Source organism: Scyliorhinus canicula, chromosome 3, assembly GCF_902713615.1.
Source record: "Scyliorhinus canicula chromosome 3, sScyCan1.1, whole genome shotgun sequence".
Classification (NCBI taxonomy): Eukaryota; Metazoa; Chordata; class Chondrichthyes; order Carcharhiniformes; family Scyliorhinidae; genus Scyliorhinus; species Scyliorhinus canicula.
This window is the reverse complement of record NC_052148.1, coordinates 128,801,032-128,820,021: the sequence shown is the minus strand read 5'-3', so window position 1 is coordinate 128,820,021 and position 18,990 is coordinate 128,801,032. Positions and strand designations below refer to the sequence as shown.

At 44.8% G+C, this 18,990-nt stretch overlaps 1 protein-coding gene across 2 annotated transcripts in view; it reads right to left on the bottom strand.

The window, feature by feature from the left end:
* LOC119962950 (protein YIPF5-like) overlaps positions 1-18,990 on the bottom strand; it is a 71,273-nt gene that overhangs the window by 40,364 nt on the left and 11,919 nt on the right. The window contains exons 2-3 of one of the 2 annotated variants that reach the window (XM_038791297.1): positions 14,742-14,866; positions 12,028-12,197 (exon numbers count right to left, since the gene is read on the bottom strand). In XM_038791297.1, the coding sequence (XP_038647225.1) occupies positions 12,028-12,197; positions 14,742-14,854 (283 nt within the window). In that variant the 5' untranslated portion in view covers positions 14,855-14,866. Of the gene's footprint in view, positions 1-12,027; positions 12,198-14,741; positions 14,867-18,990 lie in introns of those variants that run through there. The other variant, XM_038791298.1, reaches the window with a different exon arrangement.

The following is an 18,990-nucleotide window of genomic DNA, read 5'->3' as shown; positions in this document are numbered from 1 at the left end:
TACATGGGTTTGCGTAGGGTGATCATTGTTCGGCATAACATTGAGGGCCGAAGGGCCTGTTCTGTGCTGTACTATTCTATCTATCTATCTATCTAAAATAACAAGGTCAGTCCAGCAACTGGAAAGCAGCATGGGAAACAGGAAGCACGGTCCAGACTGGACAATGCCAACCTCGCCTAAAATTGTTTCAGAATGTCGAGGGCCCCAGACAGGCTGAACAATGGTCGAACTGGTGAAGGCACTTCACTTCTTACGAAAGTGTTTCCAGTCTTACGAGCAACAGTAACAAGGGCCAGGTTTGCAAATTTTTGTACACTGTTGGTAGTATTGCAGACGACATGCTGACCAGGCAAGGGATGAACAAGGACACAGCCTCTTACAAGGATGTCATCAGAGCCTTTGACTCATAATTTATTCTCCATCAAAATAGAGGGAAAAATTCATTGACACAGCCAAAGACCAGGTGAAGTAATTGATCCATTCAGAAATAATATCTCTTTGGCTGGCAATTGTGAGTATGGAGCATTTAAAGACACATTGATAGGAGATAGGTATTTTAGAAGAAGTCCTGACAAACATTGCAAAGTTTCGGGATGATTCGACACAAATTAAAGTTCTATACCTGGCTAGACGGGCCGAGGTACAAAAAGGGTGAGAGAGAAATCCCGCAGGAACAGCCCGATGAAACATTCAGTTTTCTCAGTGCAAAAATGAATGTACATTGTGGCAGCAATCAGGGAAGCGTGCTGAAAAGACCACCAACTCTCATGTTACTGCTATGGTGGGAAGAAGTCCACAGATGTGAAGAATGTCATGCCTGAACCACACAGTGCCAAGGGTGTGGCAAGGTTGGCCATTTTAAACCATGCTGTTCAAAAGAGCCTGTGTTTGCAAAGCATAAATAAAAGTATTTTAAAGAAACTCTAGGGAAGAAATACATGAAACAGACAACCATAAAATCACCTTCCTGTGGAAATAAAAGAAAGTAAAGCCAATACTGGAGTGCTAACATCAAAGGCAATGCACATTATATAGAAGTTAAATTGGATATAGGAGCTGGAGTCTCGGTTTTATCTGATAGAGTTCAGGTACTGCAAAACATTATTCTTCAATCTTCATAATCCAATTCCAAGGTCCAGGAGGAATCAAGTTAAATGTCAATCATAGAATTTACAGTGCGGAAGGAAGCCATTCAGCCCATCGAGTCCACACCGGCCCCTGAAAGAGCACCCTGCCTAAACCCACACCTCCACCCTAGCAATTAACACAGTAACCCCACCTAACTTTTGGACACTATAGGGCAATTTAGCATGACCAATCCACCTAACCTGCAGATCTTTGGACTGTGGGAGGAAACCGGAGCACCCGGAGGAAACCCACACAGACACAGGGAGAAGGTGCAAACTCCGCACAGACAGTGACCCAAGCCGGGAATCGAAAGCGGGTCCCTGGCGCTGTGAAACAACAATGCTAACCACTGTGCTACCATGCCGCCCCAAAGGTCAGGTGGATGCAACATTAAAAAACAAAGAAAAATCTCGGAGACTCTATGGGCATGATTTAACCACCGTGTTGTGCCTGGCACGGATCTGCGTGCCGGTTAAATAGTGGGAAAGGCAAACATCCGAGATTCACTCTGGCCGTGATACATGGAACAAGTCACACATTGATGAACAGATCATTTATATGACAAAGTTCTGGATATGATAAAACATTTCAGACTGATCCTCCGTTTTTGTTGGGCAACCTGCGAAGGGTGACACTGGTGTTTGGTTATTTTGTAAAAATGAGCTGCTCTTGATTTGTTTTGGTACCAATATAGAATGGTGATGTTTCCCAGTTGTTAAATGGTTTGTGTGATTGGTGGAATGATACATAGTTGATTTTTAAATCATTGCTATTGTTTTTTTTTGTTTTTTTTTAATTTAGATTACCCAATTATTTTTTCCAATTAAGGGGCAATTTAGCGTAGCCAATCCACCTACTCTGCACATTTTGTTGGGTTGTGGGGGCGAAACCCACGCAGACACGGGGAGAATGTGCAAACTCCACACGGACAGTGACCCAGAGCCGGGATTCAAACCTGGGACCTCAGCGCCGTGAGGCAGTTGTGCTAACCACTAGGCCACCGTGCTGCCCTAATCATTGCTATTGTTGACTGTTTAATAAACAAAATATTCTCATGTGGCTTCTCATGGCGATGATTATTGCATCGGATTTCAATTAAACTTTGAAGCCTGAACAGTTTGCCTTGACCTCTGGAAGGTCAGCACCCTAGAGGCAGTAGCTAACAATCAAACACTCAAGAGCTGGGCTTCAGCACTAGGGATATCCTCGCGACCAAAGGGTGAGTGTGTGATTCATGGGAGTGCATCTGAGCATGGTCTCCTTAATGTTCCCGGTAGGGGTCTGGGGTCTGTGATCCAGCTGTGACTGGGAGTGAATGTGCAGAGCTAGGAATCCAGCACAACGGGCTTGCTGGATTGTACTCTGAGAGAAGTCGGGACATGTAAGGATGGGGGAGTCTTGGGGGATTTGAGGGTTCCAGGGTGGAAGCACTAACTGATTGTCAGTCTATCTCCTTCTCCAACTGTTTGCAAATACCAGAATAGATGGTGGTGTTGATCCGCAGATGCCCCAGACGCTGGAGATGGCAGCAGTGTCAACACAGGCTGGACGCGGCACCCCATGTGCAGGGGACCGCCGCACACCCTGAAGACTTGGCCGCCCATCAGGCCGAGGACGAACCCAGAGGGGGGCATCAGCTATGGCCCAAGGTTTACAGGCATCAATGGTCTTTTGACGAGAAGACGGACAGCATGTGCCACAGGAGACTGTTTCAATAAAGGGACAGTGCGGCACCTATGTGATGCCCTCAGGAACTTTGCACCCCATGGAGGAGGAGGACACCCGCTCCTGTGTTCGTGAAGGTCACCACAACCCTGAACATTTATGCAAAGCGTTCATTCCAGGGCTCGAGCGGGATCGTGCGGCATTTCACTAACTACACCCCACATGTACATCCATGAGGCCATAGATACCAGCCTCCCTGGACAGGCGTCGGAATGTGGCGACTAGGGGCTTTTCACAGTAACTTCATTGGAGCCTACTCGTGACAATAAGCGATTTTCATTTTTTTTTCATACCCTGAATGCCCGTGCAGCTGATTATATCAACTTTGAGTTGGACCAAGCCCACCAAGATGCCTGGGCTGCAGAATTCTCCGCCAGCATCGGGGTAGCCCAGGTCCAGGGCATAATTGATGGCACCCATGCTGCCTTGTGAGCACCGGGGCATTAGGAATTCCCTTCATTAACAGGTTCCACTCCCTGAATGTTCAACTCGTGTAAACACTGCCTCTGAATCATGCAAATGTATGTAGGCTTCCCAGGGAGTGTGCATGACAGCTACATCCTGGCACACTAAGAGATCCCAGCATTTTGAGGACTACCCCAGGATAATGGATTGACTCTTGGGGGATAAATGTTACCCGCTGAGGTCCTGGCTGATGGCACCAGTGCAGAGGCCGGATCCGAGGCGGAGACATAATTCCTACGAAACTCATCTCCAAACTCCCTGGCCTTGGCCTCGGCTCCTCCCTCTGTGACTGGATCCTGAACTTTCTAACCCACAGGCCACAATCAGTAAAGATAGGCAACAACACCTCCTCCACGATCACCCTCAACACCGGTGCCCCACAAGGCTGTGTCCTCAGCCCCTACTATACTCCTTATACACCTATGGCTGTGTGGCCAAATTCCCCTCGCTTTTCAAATTTGCTGATGACACCACCGTAGTGGGTCGGATTTCAAACAATGACGAGACAGAGTACAGGAATGAGATAGAGAATCTGGTGAACTGGTGTGATGACAATCTCTCCCTCAATGTCAACAAAATGAAGGAGATTGTCACCGACTTCAGGAAGCGTAGTGTCTATATCAATGGGAACAAAGTAGAAAGGGTCGAGAGCTTCAAGTTTTTAGGTGTGCAGATCACCAACAGCCTGTCCTGGTCCCCCCATGCCGACACTATAGTTAAGAAAGCCCACCAATGACTCTACTTTCTCAGAAGACTAAGGAAATTTGGCATATCAGCTACGACCCTTACCAACTTCTACCATTGCACCATAGAAAGCATTCTTTCCGGTTGTATCACAGTTTGGTATGGAGCCTGCTCTACCCAAGACCGCAGGAAACTACAAAAGGTTGTGAATGTAGCCCAATCCATCACGCAAACTAGCCTCCCATCCATTAACTCGATCTACAACTTCCGCTGCCTCAGAAAGGCAGCCAGCATAATTAAGGACCCCACGCACCCCGGACATACTCTCTTCCACCTTCTTCCGTCAGGAAAAAGATACCAAAGTTTGAGGTCACGTACCAACCGACTCAAGAACAGCTTCTTCCCTACTGCCATCAGACTTTTGAATGGACCTATCTCGTATTAAGTTGATCTTTTCTCTCCACCTTGCTATAACTGTAACATTATATTCTGCAGTCTCTCCATCCTTCCCTATGTACGGTATGCATTGTTTGTACAGCATGCAAGAAACAATACTTTTCACTGTATACTAATACGTGTCATAATAATAAATCAAATCAAACATGTTGCCTTCTTTGGTGTCATTGAGCAGTGCATTGGATTGCTAAAACTGGTTTTGATACCTAGATCGCTCTGGTGGTGCATTGCAGTACACCTCCAAGAGGGTCTCCCGCTTTCTGGTGGTCTGCTGTGCCCTCCACAACCTGGCACAGCAGTGGGGCAATGTGCTGGAGGGGGAGGAGGAGTGTAATGACTTAGACCAGGCCTTTGAGATTGGCCAGTTAGAATACAAATTCCCTGATTAGTGGCCCAATCAAGGAACCCCTTTCTGTGTATATAACAGGGAGTGTCAGATCCTGTGCCAACATCTTCATGCACAAGTTTGAACAAGACTTCCTCACCACACAGGACCTGCAACCGACGTTATACACCAGATACATCGATGACATTTTTTTCCTTTGGACCCACAGCGAAGAATCACTGAAACGATTACACAATAAGATCAATAAATTCCATCCCACCATCAGACTCACCATGGACTATTCTCCAAATTCTGTTGCATTCTTGGACACACTCATCTCCATCAAGGACAGTCACCTTAGCACTTCGCTTTACCGCAAGCCCACAGACAACCTCACAATGCTCCACTTCTCCAGCTTTCACCCGAAACACATTAAAGAAGCCATCCTCTATGGGCAAGCCCTCCATATACACAGGATCTGCTCAGACGAGGAGGAGTGTAACAGACACCTACAGATGCTGAAAGATGCTCTTGTACGAACGGGATATGGCGTTCGACTCATCAATCGACAGTTCCAATGCGCCACAGCAAAAAACCGCACCGACCTCCTCAGAAGACAAACACGGGACACAACCGACAGAGTACCCTTCGTCGTCCAGTACTTTCCTGGGGCGGAGAAACTACGACATCTTCTTCGCAGCCTTCAACACATCATCAATGAAGATGAACATCTTGCCAAGGTCATCCCCACACCCCCACTACTGACCTTCAAACAACCGCGCAACCTCAAACAAACCATTGTTTGCAGCAAATTACCCAGCCTTCAGAACAGCGACCACGACACCACACAACCCTGCCAGGGCAATCTCTGCAAGACATGCCAGATCATCGACCTGGATACCACCATTACACGTGGTAACCACCCACCAGATACGGCACATACTCGTGATACTCAACCAATATAGTCTACCTCATACGCTGCAGGAAAGGATGTCCCGAAGCGTGGTACATTGGCGAGACCATGCAGACACTGTGACAACGAATGAACGGGCATTGTGCGACAATCACCAGGCAGGAATGTTCCCTTCCAGTTGGGGAACACTTAAGCAGTCAAGGGCAATCAGCCTCTGATCTCCAGGTAAGCGTTCTCCAAGGTGGCCTTCAGGACGCGCGACAACGCAGAATTGCCGAGCAAAAACTTATAGCTAAGTTCCGCACGCATGAGTGCGGCCTCAACCGGGATCTTGGATTCATGCCGCATTACATCCACCCCCCAACATCTGGCCTGGACTTGCAAAATCCAACCAACTGTTCTGGCTTGAGACAATTCACACCTCTTTAACCTGTGATTACACCCTATCTCTGGATTGTAATGATTTGATTACCTGCAAATGCTCGCATTCCAAGCATTGTCTGGCATCTCTGACTTTGTCTATATAAATGTTTCTGGAACTTTCCTCTCCATTCACCTGAGGAAGGAGCTGCGCTCCGAAAGCTCGTGTTTGAAACAAACCTGTTGGACTTTAACCTGGTGTTATAAGACTTCTTACTGTGCTCACCCTAATAATAGCTGCTGAACATGCGCAAAAGGAGCTACATCATAATAATGTCACTCAGAGAGAGAAGAACAAGGGAGGGGCAGTAGCTCTGTCCTGACATTCTTATATATAGTTAGTTATGTAAATAAAAGTACTTTTAAGGAAAGATCTTTGCTTCCAGCCAGATTCTTTACGAGAATTAAACACCCAATGTCTTCTGAGACAACCCGAAAATAACAGAGTCTGAATCTCCCATTTGTCCAGTTTGTCAATTCCTGGCCCTAATTTGGACATGCCGACATGATATCAAAGGTAGAAAACCATCTTAGATTTCGGGGCACATGAGGAAATTGTTCACCTGAGAATATTTGTTTGTATGTTTTAACCCTATTCTAAATTTAAAAAGAACTGCCAAGCAGATTCTTCTGTATGTAAATGTGTCAGCTGTTACAAAAGTGAGTGAAGTAACTAGTTGAGCATGTTGTTCAGTCTCAAAGTTTCTAAATGTACATTCTAAGCAAGGAGCAGAGCACTTTTGTCAGAGAAGAAAAAAGAAAATACAATGAAGCTGCCGCCCAAATAAATAATTAATTGGAACTCTTCGCAGTGAGGTGAAATAGATTTATAATGCCCTTTCATGATTTTTACTTATATTCTTCGTGTTTATTGCAGTCATCACATAGGGACAATGGCTGTGATAATAGACCTGCTAGTTGCTTGATTTGATTTAAAATATATGTGAAAGTATCTTACATGGATAAAGGTATCATTCATGAAAAGCTGTTAAGACCAAATATACTATTCATGAAAAACAAGTTGCGCAATAATGTATTTCCCCTCAGCACTAAATGGAAAGATATATCATGAAAACCCATGAATATGATTTATTAAAGGCAGTTGAAAAAAGCAAAGTAGTCAAGAGTTATGTTTGTGTCAGCATCCTTGGAATAAACATTATATACCTGTGGGTCTTTGCAAAGTAATTTGCTGATGCGATCCATTAAAAATTAATTTGATGAGGGATTAGGTGCCGTTAATTATGTAAAGATCTAAAACAAATTGGTTTCTTGGTTCATTATGTTCCTTTGTGGCTTGATTCTAGTTCAAGTTGTTGTGTGGACTTAAAATGTTTTTGTATTGGCAGGGAAATTTTTCGTTTATAAATTAGACATTAAAGAATCTCTGATGTAGTAAGATAGAATTTGAAGCTAAAACACCAGTTTGGCCCACTTTTAAAGTGAAGTACCACCTTGATAAAAGAGTTGAAGCTTGTGGCCACCTGGAGGGTCATTTAGCAGCTGACAAACAATTAAACTTCATGCTTACGCTCATTAAGAGACTGCATCCATATTCACCGTGATTGGATGGAAATCCTGGAACTCCCTTTCTAACAGCATTGATGGTGTAGGACCTCTTCCAGGCAGACTGCAACAGTTCAAGAAGGCTGTATTGTCCAGAAACTGAACAGGACCAGCCATATAAATACTGTGGTGACAAGAGCAGGTCAGAGGCTGGGAATCCTGTGGCGAGTAACTCACCTGCTGACTCTCCAAAACCTGTCCACCATCTACAAGGCACAAGTCAGAAGTGTGATGGAATACTCTCCGCTTGCTTGGATGAGTGTGGATCCAACAACACTCTAGAAAATCAGCACCATCCAGGACAAATCAGCCTGCTCAATTGGCATCTTAATCACCGCCTCAAACATTCACTCCCTCCACAACTGACACATAACAGCAACAGAGTGTACCATCCACAAAATGCAATATAGCAACTCACAACGCTCCTTTCTCAGCACCTTTAAAACCCATGACCTCTACCGCTCCAAAGGATAAGTGTGGTGGGGGAATTTCCTTCCAAGCCACACACCATCCTGATTTGGAACTATATCGCCATACCTTCACTGTCACCAGGTAAGACTCCTGGAACTCCCTTCTGTGGCCTGCAGCGATTCTCATCAACACCTTCTCGAGACAATCAGGGATGGGCAATAAATGCCGTCCCAGCCTGTGTGGTGACCACATCCCATGAAAGAATAAATAAAAACTAATGTCCTGCTGATGCCTGTTACATGCTATCTTGTCCTGAAAGTGGTGATTGTGAATGAATGGATTGACAGATGTTTTTAAGTATGTGCATGATGCGTCACCATGGTTGAAGAGCTGTGAGCTGTACCTGCACCGTGAGTAATGGCTGTGAAGATTCAATATAGTGGGATGTGAATAGTGAGTGAATGTTGATGTATAGTTTGATGATGGATGAAGTGTGTTGAGGTGTGATGCTGGTGGTGGCAGTACAGTTACTGAGTGATGTGTTTGTCAGATAGGATTTTACCTTGATTAGTTGCGTCAGGGTGGCTATACATCTTGCAGCACTGGAGTCATGACATTGAAGCAGGGATTTTGGCTGTCATCACCCAGGTGATCACCTCCCAATGTGTCTCATTCATTATCTCTGCGGCTTCCTTCCCCTATGCTGGTAGAATCTCCTTCATTTGAACCTCTAGTGCTGTATTGGGAAAATTGTATGCCCTCTCTCTTTCTCTCTCTCTCTGAGTTATCCTCAAATGTTCACTTGACTGCCAACCAGTCCACTCCACAAATTCAATGGAAATGGATGTGTGGAGTCTATATACACTGTTTCAGCTAAATTGTTTCTAGTCAGTATTGGAGTGCTAAATGTACAGATGCTCAATTTGGCATCCTCACGTATGCTTAAATCATAATAATCACCAATTGTGTGCTAAAACCAGACTTTCAATAAAGTGTTTCTTATTAATACAGCACATATTCACTCATTTGTTTTCACTCATTCACCAAAAACACTCCTGACTATTCTCTTCTTGATGACTCCATGTGTTCGGCTAATCCGATAGCGTTTCCACCTCTGAGCTAGAAGGCTCTCATTGTCATAATTCCACCATTAAAGACCATGTCTTCAGCTGCTTCGAACCTAAGTTCTGGAAGTTCCACTCTACACCTCCTCCCTCTTCCTCCTTTTCTAAAACATTTCTCAAAACCTATTCCTTTGGCCAAGCTTTTGTCACCAGTCCTATTGTCTTTCCATGTGATTTGGGATCAAATTTAGTTTGATAATATTCATTTCAACTGCCTTAGGACTTGTTAAACTATGTTAAAGGTGCTATATATATATACACATAAGTTGTTGTTTCCTCCCGCATCCCAAAAATGTGGAGGTTAACTGGATTGGCTGTGCTAAATTACTCCTTAGGTTGGGGTTGCAGGAATAGTGCAGGGGATAGGGCCCAGGTAGGGTGTTCTTTCGAAGGTGCAGACTCAATGGGTCGAATGATCTCCTTCTGCACTGTAGGGATTCTATGATTCTTCTAGGAATTGGTTTAGAGGTTTCTTATTCACTTTGTAAAAAATCATTATAACTCTTTTAAAAAGCCTCCACAAAATATTCCCTTCTTATCCTACGGCACTGTATCATTGTCCCACCCCACCTCCATGTGCCTGAACTCAGGCATGGGAAACATATCTGGCCTTTTAAATGGTGAAATCACTTTGTAATGTTGTTATAACATTCACTGCTGACTAAGGACCACTGTGTTGAAAGCTGACGCCAGGCAGGATCCTGCCACAGGCGCACCTTGTGATCCCACCATGACAGCTTGGGCCCTCCTTCCTCATCCTCACCCCAATTGTGAATTTCCTCAATCCCCAATGAAGCACAGATCAGCATGGAATTCAGGCAGAGGACTGACCCTATCCTTAATCTTTTCGATTCACGTCCACTGGTGATAATGTCATTTCCACTGACTTTGGCCATGGGCCAAAATTAGACCTTGCTAGCGTGGCCTTGTAGGTAAAATCTCCTACAGTGATGCTTTGGGATGGCACAGGGGGATATTGGTGAATTATGACCCATTTTAGTACTTCCAATTCATGACCTGATTTAAAATCAGTGCTCAACTATGAAGATAAAGAGAACAGCATCATTGTTAATTTACATAATGTGTTGGATAGTATCTCATATATTGCTTGTTTCGCTATTTCACCCACACATTCTTCATTCACCTGTGCTATTTAAATGAAACCATATGTTGGTTCAGAGCGTAAGAGTAGGATGTTCGCTCCTCCCCAGATGTCACCGCAGGTGGTAGTGGAAAATATCACAAGAACTGAAAATCAGTTTTACGACGTTGTGGGTGGCTTTGAGTTATTGACTGGCCCTGACTCGGGGAATGGGCTTTCGGGATTTAGGTTACGGAAGCACAAGGGGCTACACGATGAGGCTATGGATGAGGGACTGGGGAGGTGGAATGGGTAGGGAGGGTTTCTACATCACACAATGTATCAGAGGCCACAAGGTGGGGAGGGTTAAGATCCACTTGGGCCATAGGCATCATAATGGAGTCACGGTTCTGAGTATAAGGTAGAGAGGGAATCCTCAATATCCTGCTCCCCCAGATCTGACAGAGCCATGAACAAGATGAGGATAGTGAGCTTGAGAGGATATCAGGCTGATGGAGATGTGAAGGTGTGTGTAAGAGTGAGCGGTGATTTCCCTTGAGGTGGCAGTGTGCAAGATCAATGTGAATGTCTAATGGGCTGGTGGGTTCATGAGGTAAGAAATGGACTTACCCTGGTGGTGTGGCTTAGATCATTCATCCTCTTTCTGAACTGGATGGTGGATCACTAGTGTGGTGAGTTGGAAACGAGCACTGTTGCCTCTGCTTCCCAACTCGGGGTGGTGAGGTTGATGGACTTGCAGCCAGACCAGAGGTAAAGGACATTGTGTTTGACCTCAAACACATCCAGCAGGTAGTCCAGGGCGGTTTTACTGAATTGAGGGCAACAGTTTTCTTTAGTTTTGATGTACATCAATTCTGGTGTGAGAGATTGTGCTTTAAATATGGTGCCCAGGGCGAGGCAGCGGTGAGGTCAAGGCATGGCAGGTGAATCGGATGCTGCCTATCAGTGTTGCTGCGTGTTTCCTGTCAATTAATATTCAATGAGGTCTGTGCAGGTGATGTAGCACATAACCCTCCCTTTGTGACAGACAGGGAAGTTCCACCTTAAATCTTGGTCTGGTAGAATTTGGGGGAATGGATTTAAAAATGGATTCCCCATTTTTATAATGGAAAATTACATAGTAACACTTGCTTCATTCCTCTGCCCCTTTGCAAAATAAGAGTTCTCCATTATTATTCCTGCGGGTTACTGCTGTTTAAATACCAAAATAGCATACATTCTGGTCAGCAGAAGAAACATGTGGTTTGCTTGACAGTGATATTAAACCTGAGGAAACATCTGACGTAAAATCTAAAAACATGACAATGATTTACAATCGGAAGTTCAATATTAACGTTGTCATAAAAGCACTATACAGCTAATATTAGGAGCAATGAAGTTGCCAAGAAACAAAATTCCCAAACCTTTAAAATAAAAAGGAAATGTATCGTCTCTCTCACATCTGTGTTCATGATTGAGAGGACAGACCACCTCACATAATTGCACCAAGACCATTTCTATGACCAACCACCAATACTGGAAAGGAACTAATTATGACTTTTTATCTGACCATCCCTCCCTTTGGACAAAGTGTCCACATTTAGCATCTCAATACAACAGCATGTTTGAAATCAGTCATTCACTGTGTGGAGAAATTTAACAGTAACCCTGCGTGTGTTGTGCTGATCGCAATGTTCCAATCCTGAGATTTAGCCTTTTAAATTATTACCTTCTAAAAGTGATGCTTCATCATCCGTGTCACCATACATTGTGGGAGATGGTCCAAAGGGAGTGTACATCTCTTGGGGCTGCAAGATATGTCCTGCATAAAGCTGTGAAAATTGTGTCATTTCTGAAGGAACAAATATTTTGGGTTGCGGACCAACATTCTCAAATTCCCTGGAAGACATACACAGAGGTAAAATGGACCTCATTAAGGTGAAAATGTCACAATCCATTTAAAACATGAATAAAAGGAAATAGGCAACTTTAACAAAGAAAAAACAATGGGCTAGATTTTTATCCTCGACACTGGGAGCGTAAATTGGGAAAATCCCTTGTTCAGCCCCCCTGCTTTGGGAAAAAGTGCCAGCAAGGACAGGAATTCATTCCAGGGAGGAGGCGAGCAGGTGCAGGCTGGAGTCAGAAACAGTCCAGGAAAATGTTCAGAGACAGCAATACGGGCTGCCAGGTGTGGAGACAGGCTGTTGAAAAGGCCCACTTCAATACTGTGAGACTTCATCGCAATTAAAGTAAAAGCACAAAGTCCCTCCAACCCTTGCACCTAACACACTCCCCTTGCTCTATCTATGCTACCTTACACCTCCCCCTCCCCCCATCCATCATCTATGGCGCCTCATTCCCCCATGCCATGCTAATCACCCTACCCACCCACTGTGGCTCCTGATACCCCCATACAAAGATATACCTCTGCACATCCTCTGTAGCCCCTCATTCTAAGCGATGCCTGCCTATCTCCCCTTATAGTCCCTCGTGATCACCTTGCCAAGCTATGCCAGCCCAGGAAAACTCTGCACGGATTCTCTGTTGCCTGACTTTTTGTGACTCATGCACTAGGACACCCAGGTCCCTCTGCACAGCAGCATGTTTTAATCATTTATCATTTAAATAATAATCCCTTTTGCTGTTATTCCAACCAAAATGGATAACCTCACATATGTCAACATTGTATTTCATCTTCAAGACCTTAGCCCATTCACTTAAACAATCCAAATCCCTCTGCAGGCTTCCAGTATCCTCTGCACTTTTTGCTTTACCACTCATCTTAGTGTCGTCTGCAAACCTGGACACATTGGAAGACTGTGAAAAATATACATTAGTGTCAACCTACTGTTGTTGACAAAGATAGCCTAGAATCACAATACACAGATCCACACTAAAGGTGGATCCAAATATTTCAAATCCTGCTTGATTTTGCAGAGGCAAAACAATTTTCAGTGTTTCTTAGTGAAATAGCATCATGAAAGCAGTTCTAGATAATGTGGCCTAGATTTTCATCCTTGAGGCATGTAGCCACAATTGGGAAAATTCCAGGCGCTTGGGAGAAAGTGTCCACGAGGATGGGATTTTCTTTGTTGGGGAGGCAGGTGTGTGCTGGGGTTGGGTCAGCCAACCCGAGAAAATTTAGACAAAGGCACAGAGCAGCTGGTTACAGAGGCGGGTTGTTTAAAAGGCCCACCTTGGTACTTTGGGACTTTGTCCCAATTAGAATAAAAACCAAAAGGCCCTCACTCCACAAACTTCCTGTGCCCCATCCATGCAACTACATGCCACCCACCCACCCCCAATGCCCTCTATGCCCCACCCAAACAGCCCCTTTCTCGTTTCCAATAAACATTGTCAAATTTTCAGCATGGATCAGACTGGCAGAGCTGTCAATCAGCAATCGTTTCCCTCTGGCTCATGTGTTTTGGTTATTTGTACTTCAACATTGACAAATAGTCATCCAGACTCGAAACGTTAGCTGCTTTTCTTTAGTACTTTAGGACTGCAGCTTTGACAAAGAGTCATCCAGACTCGAAACGTTAGCTCCCTTTTCTCTCCACAGCTGCTGTCAGACCTGCTGAGAATGTCCAGTTTTTTCTGTTTTTGTTTTAATACTTGGCTGGGCTCTCAACCAAGAGCACATGATGAGGCTCAGAGCCCAGAAATCCATTAGCCCCTTGAAACACCTAAGCCCCAGGGAAAACATTGCTAGATTGATAGCTTTAGCCCTATGAATTATGCTGTCAATTTCACAATGTTTATTTACGCAAGAAGTGTTCAGTGTCACCTATTGAAACTTTAAAGGGTCTGGATGATTGATATTTTTAATGGACTGTAGTAAAAGGAGATTTTTGTTAAAGAAAGTGTAAACATTTTCAACTTTTCTTTACACATTCAACTTGATAAAGATCTAAGTCCAAATATAAATATTGATTCATTATTCTTGATGGTTAACTTCAAATTTAGTAATATATTTGTTTTTTTCCAAAAATGAACTAAAGTTGCATACAGTAGGCTTGTGACTAAGGTCAGGACTTTTTGCCACAGGGCCACGAAGCATAATAGAAGGGAGGTCTTTAATGTTCTGAAAGGGTTTGATATGGCAGATATGGAGAAGGTGTTTCCATTGGTGGAGGAGACCAAAACTAGCAGTCATACAAAGATATAGCCACAAATAAATCCAATGAAGAATTCAGAAGCAACCTCTTTACCCAGATGGTGGTTAGAATGTAGAATCCAATAACACAAGGAGTTGAGCAAATAGCATTGTTGTATTTAAGGGACAACGAGGTAACCAAATAAGGGAGAAAAAGATAGAAGGTGATGGGTCAGTTGAAGACGGGTGATAGGAGGTTCTGTGGCATATAAAAAAGACATGGCCTATATCTATGCAGTAACAAAGTATGTAACATTATGTAACTGTATAAATTGTCTTACCTACTTGAATCAGGACCACTGCTCCCTCCATCGTCATATAAGGTTTCTTGTTGGTCATTGATATCATAATTTGATTGGTAAAAATCTGGATTAAACTGTTCAAAGGTAGACATTCTGAAAAAGTTCTGAGAAAACAACAATAATATAATTAAACACTTCAGGTTGAAATCAAATATCATCAGCAGATTATTCTGGCAGAACGAAGTGTCAAATTCTCAATAGAGCATGTAATCTTCCTCAAGAGCTGGAGGATGTGGAAAGCTAGTAAAACTATGTTACCAATCAAACTGCTGTCCTAATATTGTTTACATGTACTCACTGCAAAAATTAACTTTCAGAGGCAAGCCCTCGTTTTATATGAACTGAAGCTGCATTATGCATGAAATATCTGGGATGATGTGCTTTACGGCGATCAACCCCTCTGCCACTGAATTACACTCTATCAGCAAAATCGACTCCTTGTCGATCCTTCTTATATCTGATAGATAAGAAAACGTCACGCTGACAGACATGCAGCTCAGGCTAAGACTATTCATTTCTAAACATTAATTGACAAACAATTACGGGGGTGCACAGCCATGTTTCTTATATTCTCTCCAGTCGGTGGGGGCTCTGTACCAGGAGGGCAAACTTGTTAAACTACACCTATAAATAATATTTATCTTTTTCTGATTGTGACAGAACTGTAATTTGCCATTTTCAAACAACAAAGGAGAATACGAAAATAAAATGTTGAAATAACTCAGCAGTTAAGGCAACATCTAACATCGGCCCTATTATGTATTTTCTTGTATTTTCTTTTATTTTCTGTTTTCTTTTTCTTTTATTTTATTTTCTTTTCATGTAGTTAATGATCTGTTGAGCTGCTCGCAGAAAAATACTTTTCACTGTACCTTGGTACACGTGACAATAAACAAATCCAATCTAATCCAAGGCAACAAATAAACTCAGACATGAATTGACTTGGTTTCTCTCTCCACAGATGCTGCCTGACCTGATGAAAGTTTGCAGCATTTTCTGTTTTGATTTTTGATTTTCACATCCACAGCAGCAAAAAATGCACCATGATTAAAGACACTGATTACAGTTACCAAACACCTCATTTGCAATTACTATGAGAATAATAAGTACTCTATGACACTTATTAAATTCTGCAGATTATCAGCAGTGATTATCAAACCATTCCGGGTTATTTGGTAGGAAATTCTTTGCAAGTGATAACAGATTTTTGGGCTACAAAACGATATAACATATAATGCTAGAATTTGAAAGATGTTAGCTTAAGGTATTTAGCACAATTTGTTTTCTATGGAATGCTGTTTCTATCTATCATGTTCCTTTACTTAGACTGGTATGCCACTAGCTCTGCAAAATGGAAAAACTTTGGCAAACAAAGTGGAATAATAGGCCATTATAGATCAGTAAGCCTGATGAAGGTAGCGGGGAAAACTTTAGAATCCATTATCAAAGAATATATAACAGAACACGCAGAAAACAGTGGCAGGATCAGACAGAGTCAGCTTGGATTTATGAAGGGGAAATCATGCTTTACAAATTGACTGAAATTCTTCGAGGATGTAACTAATAGGGTTGATGAGGCGGGACCAGTGGATGTAGTTTATTTGGACTTTCACAAGACTTTTGACAAAGTCCCACATAAAAGGTCAGTGTGTAAAATTAAAACGCATGGGATTGGTGGTAATGTATTGAGATGGTTAAAAAACTGGTTTGGTGACAGGAAACAAAAAGTGGGAATTAATGGGTGTTTTCAAGTGACTATTGGGGTATTGCAGGGATCGGTGCTGGGACCCCAGCTAATCACAATATATATTAATGATTTAGATGAAGGAACAAAATGTAACATCTTCAAATTTGCAGATGACACAAAGTTGAATGGGAGGATGATCTGTGAGGATGAGATTTGGACAAGATGAGTGAGTAGGCAAATTAATGGCAGGTACAGTATAATTTGGATAAATGTGAGGTTATTCACTTCGGTAGCAAAAACAGAAAGGCAGACTATAATCTGAATGGCGATAAAATAGGAGTGGGGAATGTGCAACAAGACCTTGGTGTCCTTGTGCACCAGTCGCTGAAGGTAAGCATGCAGGTGCAGCAGGCGGTAAAGAAGGCAAATGATATGCTGCCCTTCATAGAAAGAGGATTTGAGTACATGAACAGGAATGTCTTGCTGCAATTATACAGGATTTGGTGATGGCACACCTGAAATATTCTGTGCAGTTTTGGGATGCGATCTTCCCAAATGGGAACAAAGCGAGCACGCTTAGCCACGTATTTCCAGGCTGGCATCCAGGTGGCACTGCCAGGGTGCCAGGCTGGAACTGCCACGGTACCCAGGCGGCAGGAGCAGTGCCAGGACACTACCCTGCACAAAGGGCATTCAACTGGGGATTCCCTTGGAGACCACCACGAGTGTCATTCAGTTTGGTCCCCGTTTGAGGGGACCAGTACCAAACGGCACTCGCCCGAGATCCCAGAGGCAAAAAGTTTGAATCCTAAAGCCTCAGGTACCTCGGGAATCTGCACATTAGAGTAAGGCTTACTGCCTTGCTCTAATATGCAGATTTGCCAAAAGACGATCCTGCCCATTGTGGGCCGGATTCCCCTTGCAACGTTTCATGAGATTGCGTTGAATTTTGCGAGGCATTACGAGCCGGGCAGGTCCCCGGCACCAGGTCTTCCAGCTTTCACCGGCCAGGTTGCGCCGTGTTGAGCTGTTTTTCTGGCGTAGTGTGGCCGGACGATTGCAACTTTGGTCTCCTTATCTGAGGAAGAATGTTCTCGCTCTAGAGGGAGTAAAGCAAAGGTTTGCCAGTCTGATTCCTGGGATGGCAGGATGGACATATGAGGAGAGATTGAGTATTCGCTGGAGTTCAGAAGAATGAGGGGAGATCTCACAGAAGCCTATAAAATGTTAACAGGATTAAACAGGGTAGATGTAAGAAGGATGGTCCCAGTGATGAGGGTACCCAGAACCAGGGTCACAGGGCGAAATTCTCCGCACCCGCGGAAAGTCGGCAAACCGTCCTAAAAATCGGGACCGTTTTACGACGGTCGCGAAGGCTTCATTTCCCGATGGATTCACTTCCTGGAAATGGGCTAGTAGCGCGGCCGCGTCAATTACGTGCGTGATGACGACGGAACGCGACGACGACGACACGAACCCGCCCATGTGACGCCGCCCGACGCCGTAAAAAGGCGCGGGCGACCACAGAATCTGTCGGGCAGGATGTTGGAGCCTAGGCGAGCTGCTCCTCGCTTTATAGATGCAGACGTCGAGGCGCTGCTCGATGCCGTGGAGCAGAGGAGGGGCATCATCCGCCCGCGGAGAGGGCATCGCCAACCTGCCAGCACGGTACGCCAGGCCTGGCGTGACGTGGCTGCTGCCGTCAGTGCTGTGGGGCAGACCCCTCGCTCAGCAGAGCAATGTCGAAAGAAGCTACACGACCTCACCAGGTCTGCCAGGGTAAGTGCCATGAGGGTGCCCCCTAGTCACAACCATCCCTCCCCCTTAACTGCCCGGGGGGGGGGGAGAGGGATTGGGGCAGAGTTATTTGAGGGTGGTTCACAAAGTTGTCACAGACCCAGCGCTCTGGCCCCAAGGAGAGATGCAATCATCTGATGACAACTTGCCCCCCCCAAACTGTGCCAGTATCAGAACGGACTGCTGATACCTACCGTTTTGTAATGATCTACCTATGTTCCCTCCCCCAACAGGCCAAGGCCGGTCATAACCACCGTGAGCGGCACAAGACTGGAGGGGGTTCGCCCAACATGCACCCCCTCAGCACCTTTGAACAGAGGGCACTGGACCTTGTTGGGGGGTCTGCCACCCGCGAAATCGCGCAATGCGAGGTTGGCGGAACTGCAGCAAGTGAGACAACCCTCCCTGACAAACACCCCCCCTCCCCCATCCTCTGTCCCTTCACACACCCTGCCCACTGGGACACCTCCCCCATCCTCTGTCCCTTCACACACCCTGCCCACTGGGACACCTCCCCCATCCTCTGTCCCTTCACACACCCTGCCCACTGGGACACCTCCCCCATCCTCTGTCCCTTCACACACCCTGCCCACTGGGACACCTCCCCCATCCTCTGTCCCTTCACACACCCTGCCCACTGGGTCACCTCCCCCATCCTCTGTCCCTTCACACACCCTGCCCACTGGGACCGTCCAGCGGCCTGCCGAGCAAATCGAAATAACCCGTCTCATTCTCTTCCCTAGG